At 38.5% G+C, this 6425-nt stretch overlaps 1 protein-coding gene across 3 annotated transcripts; it reads right to left on the reverse strand.

Moving 5' to 3' along the window:
* Positions 1-1055: 1055 nt before the first annotated feature.
* LOC131976619 (uncharacterized) lies at positions 1056-5294 on the reverse strand. Of its 3 annotated transcripts, XR_009394813.1 has the most exons (5): positions 3746-4059; positions 2723-2848; positions 2254-2525; positions 1602-2109; positions 1056-1538 (listed from the first exon to the last, which is right to left on the reverse strand). XR_009394813.1 is itself a non-coding variant. In XM_059339729.1 (4 exons), the coding sequence occupies exons 1-4, from the start codon at positions 5175-5177 to the stop codon at positions 1893-1895; spliced, it is 624 nt and encodes a 207-aa protein (XP_059195712.1). In that variant the 5' UTR covers positions 5178-5294; the 3' UTR covers positions 1056-1892. The 3 variants fall into 3 exon arrangements, 2 of the variants coding, with proteins under 2 accessions (XP_059195712.1, XP_059195711.1); XM_059339729.1 differs by lacking the exon at positions 3746-4059 and adding an exon at positions 5169-5294 and having other exon boundaries at positions 1056-2109; XM_059339728.1 differs by having other exon boundaries at positions 1056-2109.
* Positions 5295-6425: the final 1131 nt, after the last annotated feature.

Raw genomic sequence — 6425 nt, forward strand, 5'->3', positions numbered from 1 at the left:
TGGGAAGTCCAATAGGGCCTGAAGGAAACAGAAATAAAAGTGTTGTTTTAAATATCCATGCATCACCAAATCTGTTTTAAAAATCCCATTGACCTTTATTTAAAGAACATTCAGAACAGAACCAGAACTCATACATCATGAGAAGAAGAAGATGATATAAGCAATATAAACAGAATGCCAGCTATTATTTGTTGTTTTCTATTTGAAAGGTGTATCTCTGGATCCTGCTGTTTCACTGATTTACTCACATAGAAAAAGACGGTAGGAGGAAGTGCAGGTTGCTAGAAGAGGCTGGAGGTGGAGCTGCATTGGCAGGGCAGAATCATCAGGTGGAGGCAGCGGTCCTGATGGCTGTGGGAAGAAGTTCAACTGGCAGCTGTCTGCCAGATACTGCAGGTAGAGGCGGCTGCAAGTATCTGGCAGAGGCTGCGGGTGGAGGTCATAAGGCAGCAGTCTGCCAGATCCTGCAGGTGGAGGTGCAGGCTGCAGGATCTGGCAGAGGCTGCGGTGGGAGGTCATAAGGCAGCAGTCTGCCAGATCCTGCAGGTGAGGCCCCCGCTGCAGGTGTCTGGCTGCAGGTGGAGGCCCCGGCTGCAGGATCTGGCAGAGGCTGCGGGGGGAGGTCATAAGGCAGCAGTCTGCCAGAACCTGCAGGTGGAGGCACCGACTGCAGGTGTCTGGCTGCAGGTGGAGGTGCCAGCTGCAGGATCTGGCAGAGGCTGCGGGGGGAGGTCATAAGGCAGCAGTCTGCCAGATCCTGCAGGTGGAGGCCCCGGCTGCAGGATCTGGCAGAGGCTGCGGGGGGAGGTCATAAGGCAGCAGTCTGCCAGAACCTGCAGGTGGAGGCCCCGGCTGCAGGTGTCTGGCTGCAGGTGGAGGCGCCAGCTGCAGGATCTGGCAGAGGCTGCGGGGGGAGGTCATAAGGCAGCAGTCTGCCAGATCCTGCAGGTGGAGGCGCCGGCTGCAGGATCTGGCAGAGGCTGCGGGGGGAGGTCATAAGGCAGCAGTCTGCCAGATCCTGCAGGTGGAGGCCCCCGCTGCAGGTATCTGGCAGAGGCTGCGGGTGGAAGGTGGTGGTGGTGACGGGCTGAGTTTTAGTGTGAATTGGAGGACGGAGGGTGGAGCTGGTTTTCAGGGAAGGTGGAGGCTGTTCTGGCAGGTGTATGTTCAAACTGAAGGTGGAGGCTGCATTTCCTGAAACTCAAAAACTGGACAACTCTTTAGTGTGACACTTAAAACTACAAATATTAAAGTTATAACAACAAATCCTAAACTCCCCACTAAACTCAACACTATCTAAACTTAAACTAAACAATATTTAACTAAACCTAAACAATATTTCATTAAACCTTAACACAACTAGACTAAACCTTAACAACACTAAACTAAACCTAAACAATATTAAGTTAAACCTTAACACAACTAAACCAAACCTTAACACTACTAAACTAAATCTAAACAATACTAAACTAAACCTTAACAATACTAAACTAAAACTAAACACAACTAGACTAAACCTTAACAACACTAAACTAAACCTTAACACTACTGAACTAAATCCAAACAATATTCAACTAAACCTTAACAATACTAAACTAAACCTTAACAATACTAAACTAAAACTAAACACAACTAAACTAAACCTTAACACTAATAAACTAAATCTAAACAATATTCAACTAAACCTTAATACTAAACTAAACTAAACTAAAACTAAACACAACTAAACTAAACCTTAACAATACTAAACTAAACCTTAACAATACTAAACTAAAACTAAACACAACTAAACTAAACCTTAACAATACTAAACTAAACCTTAACAATACTAAACTAAAACTAAACACAATTAGACTAAACCTTAAGAGAACTAAGAATGATAATAAATCATTTTAGTGCTTAGCTCGTTTACTGGGCCCCGGTTCTTCTGATGTGTCCACATCATACTGGGGAGGGTGGTCACCAACCCCGTATGATGTGCCCACATGCACCCGGCCGTCTGCGTCGACTGTCTCGGTGAAGGTCGGACGGTTCAGCCTCTCCCACAGCTTCTGCTTGATGCGGCGACCCAGGGCCAAAGTATATGGACGCTGCCGGCTATTCGTGAACCTTTGATGAGCAGAAGAAACAGAAATTAATATTCATAAAAAGCATGTGACTCAGACACTAAATATGTAAAAAAACAACAACTGCATGATAGTTTTGAAATGATTGAAAAATGTGATAACTGCTTGATTTTAGACACCAACATACCTCAGCATGTCGTCGACAACTTCATGGTAGAGCTGTTGGTACTCTTCCACGGGGAGGCCGCATATCATCAGGGGCTCGTCTGGGAGAGGTGGAGCAGTGGGCTGGGGGCTAGAGGGCACAGAAGAGACCAAAGGTAAGTCAGCAGGTGAAATTGGAGCGCGAGGCTTCAGGACCTGATTAGATGAAGCTGGAGTATCAGCAGGAGGTGTTGAAGGCTGAGCAGCAGAGGTGCGCCTCCTTTTTTTGGGTGGGTTTGCAGGAGCTTCAGAGTGCTGTAAGCCAAAGACAGAAACCTTCACATATTCTGTTCATTTTATAAGATTTTACAGTCAAAATCTTCATTGTATTGTAGTCACGAAAATAATTTTAATTCAAGGAAGATACAAATTCTTCTTGAGAATTGCATTGTGAATAATTTGGGACATAAACAGTTTTTTTCTGTCCTTAATAAGAGACTCTAATGTCTCACCTGGTTGTCTCTGCAGCAGGAGCAGTCTCTGCAGGCTGCTGCTCTCTTGGTAGCCTGTGCCTGGCGTGCTGAGACTCTAATAACTTTGTTGTAGGTATGGTCCAACAGGTGGCTCGGAATATTACTCTGCAATAATACACAGTCATGTTTGAATCACATGTACAGTAAACAACATGAGGCACAGAATAAAAAGTATTTAATTTCCCTATTTTCAACAAAAAATGTAAGTTTCCTTTAAAAAAAAAGAGAAAACATTTCTCTTCACAAGCATGAATGACCAGTTTCTACTCCTGAAGTTTATGGAGGCCGGATTCATTTTCAGGGGCCTCCAAGACTAAAATTAAGCTGCTGGGCCCCTTTAACCTGTGTTCCTCACACACTGTGTGGAGTGTGGAAAGTTTTTTTCTGTGTTTAGGAGCTGTTCTGTATAATGAGTACTTTTAGTTTTGATACATTAAGTAGTCCACATTTTGGTTATAATGTACTTGATTTGACTTTTTGATTTTTACTGTATATTGGAGCACTTCTACTCTGTGTTATTTCTTCTTTAACTTAAGTAAAGTGTCTGAGTACTTCCTCCACCACTATACTGCGTATATTAGCCTATATTACACATGTTGCTAGAAACTATATGAAAATGCAAATAATGACAAGTTCAAGTACTTCTAGTACTGCTAGCTTAGGGCTACATTTTAATTGACAATATCAGTATATGCAGGCTGACAGTTAGGAGATAAATATGTTTTATTCATATTTTTAAAATCATATACCTATATAAATAGCTATATCTTATATTTTTTTATATTGATTTAATGAATAAATGCGCAGTTTTGTGCACAATTGCGGTAAAATGAGCGTCTCCTTTATTATTTATTAATTTCCATGTTAATATATTTCCTGTATGAGACCCCGGGCTGGAGGAGGCTTTAAACAGAGCAGATTAAACATCAATGATCTTTGAGGATCTGTAGTCTCAAAGGTAAAATACATAGAAAACAATTTTAAACAGAGTTCAAATCTCACATTTTCCATGATGGAAGTCAGTTTTCTCGCTGTGACTTTTAACTTTGGGTCTTTAACTCTGGACAGGATGTAAGAAGTGCAGAGTCGAGGCGATAATTTCAGAGAAATTGTCGAGTGAAAGTTAGACAATTAAGTTTTTGACCGTCTGAGTTTTGATTGTTTTTGTTTAAATTCTGATCTGTTATGGTGGAGACAAACGTAGCAACCATGGAATCTAAACGGCCGTTTTATACAACTGTTTTACAGACACATTTCACCTCTGTAAACTGATGTTTTATTATTATATTTAATTATTATTATCCTGAGATTAAGTCCATATATCCGTCTCATTCCTCAGCTGTCTTGTATAAGTTTGGTTTTAGCTGTTATATTATTCATATTTAAGTGTTCTGATTTCATTTGTGAGCAAGAAATCGAAACTTTAATTTATTTTTGTGTTGCTGAATGGTTATCTATAATCATTTGTCATTATAATATTTTGCCTGATTTGTCATTTTTCTAGTCAAACCAGTCAGAACCTTCCATATGAATTGGATATGCAAGCTGCTGGTTCATAGTGCTATTTTTTATTACTACTCTACATCATTGCATTGAATAAAATGATATAAATAAAACATAATTAAATAAATCAACCAATAAATACATACATATATAACTAAAGAAAAGTATGTTTGCAGCTTGCCTGGAATCCCATGGCAATCTATAGGCTAGATTGAGATAGTGACTACTATGTTCATTTTATTACTTAATCATATGTATGCATACACTATATATGTTTGTATATCTATATGTCAAATATGAAATTGCACATAATGATATGTACTTCTAGTGCTGCTAACTTATGGCTACATTATAATTAACAATGTACCATGTAGCTACTTTTATTTGAATTATATTTTGAATTCAGGACTTTTACGATATAATGGAGCACTTTTACTCTGTGTAGCCTATTTCTTCTTTAATTTCAGTAAAGCGTCTGAGTACTTCCTCCTCCACTATACTAAATATACTGCAAGAAACTCTATGAAATTGCAAATAATGATAAGTTCAATTACTTCTAGTACTGCTACCTTAGGGCTACATTTTAATTGACAATATCAGTATATGCAGGCTGACAGTTAGGAGATAAATATGTTTTATTCATATTTTTTTTATTTTTTAAATCATATACCTATATAAATAGCTATATCTTATATTTTTTATATTGATTTAATGAATAAATGCGCAGTTTTGTGCATAATTACGGTAAAACGAGCGTCTCCTTTATTATTTTTTAATTTCCACGTTAATATATTTCCTGTATGAGACCCCGGGCTGGAGGAGGCTTTAAACAGAGTAGATTAAACATCAATGATCTTTGAGGATCTGTAGTCTCAAAGGTAAAATACATAGAAAACAATTTTAAACAGAGTTCAAATCTCACATTTTCCATGATGGAAGTCAGTTTCCTCGCTGTGACTTTTAACTTTGGGTCTTTAACTCTGGACAGGATGTAAGAAGTGCAGAGTTGAGGCGATAATTTCAGAGAAATCGTTGAGTGAAAGTTCGAAAATTAAGTATTTGACCGTCTGAGTAATTGTTTTTGTTTAAATTCTGATCTGTTATGGTGGAGACAAACGTAGCAACCATGGAATCTATCTAAACGGCCGTTTTATACAACTGTTTTGGCAAATTTGTCATTCTAATAAAACCAGTGACAATCCTCCATCATATGAATTGAATGTTGTGTAAGCTGCTGGTTAATAGAGCTGATATATTTTTTCTCATTGTTCAGCCATCACTTTTTTATTATCCTATAGCGATCCATGAATTGAGCTAGGGGTGATGTTTTCATGAAGATATACACACAGTAATTTTTATTCTTGTTGAACTTGGAGGCAGAAGGTAAATAGACCAGCACAGAGGGCAGGATCAGGGATGATCAGTCTGGCCCTTCCCCAGGGGTCCTTAACAACTTAATCTGCCCTTGACTGTATGTGCTTTATACAGATCCTATGAAAAAGAAAGGATCCTAGTAGAATAGAACAAGGTGGGCTTTCATAGTGGATCATAACCATTGATAGTATAATGTACATATCACTGTATTGTTATATGTGGTAAAATGGGGGCTAATTCAATTCCCATTTTATATTCCGAGGTAGCTTAATCTATAAACTATTAATATGGCGATAGTGATATTTATTTGTTGATAATTTTTGTATTTTTTTCTGCAGTTTACTCCATCTGAGTGGAGTGTAGCGCTTCTTGCATGTCACATTTGATACATAATATAAGCATCAAAGGGCTGCTATAGCAAACATTGTAATATAGAATTTAATGTCAGTAATTTTACCTTCATCTCATAGTTGTAATGTAAACATATTTGTGTTGTCTTTATGCTGTTGTTTTATATTTCTTATATATATATATATATATTATGGTACACAGCAGGCTCAGCTCCAATGCTAAAGCCCATCAAGGGAACATTGCAGACCAGGGCCTGGATCTCACAGACTCACACACTGTTAAATAATCTGTTTGCGTCAATAGGCCTGGTATCTTTGTGTAATTTAATGTCATGCTAAATAATTTCAGTCTTGTATTTCCCAGATCCTGAAGTGTTTTTATGAGATAAACAAATCATTATTGAATCAACACCTGAGCTTTCTGTGTTTTTTTGTGTCAGCTGGTAGACCACAGC

This window comes from Centropristis striata, chromosome 8 (genome assembly GCF_030273125.1).
Source record: "Centropristis striata isolate RG_2023a ecotype Rhode Island chromosome 8, C.striata_1.0, whole genome shotgun sequence".
Taxonomy (NCBI): domain Eukaryota; kingdom Metazoa; phylum Chordata; class Actinopteri; order Perciformes; family Serranidae; genus Centropristis; species Centropristis striata.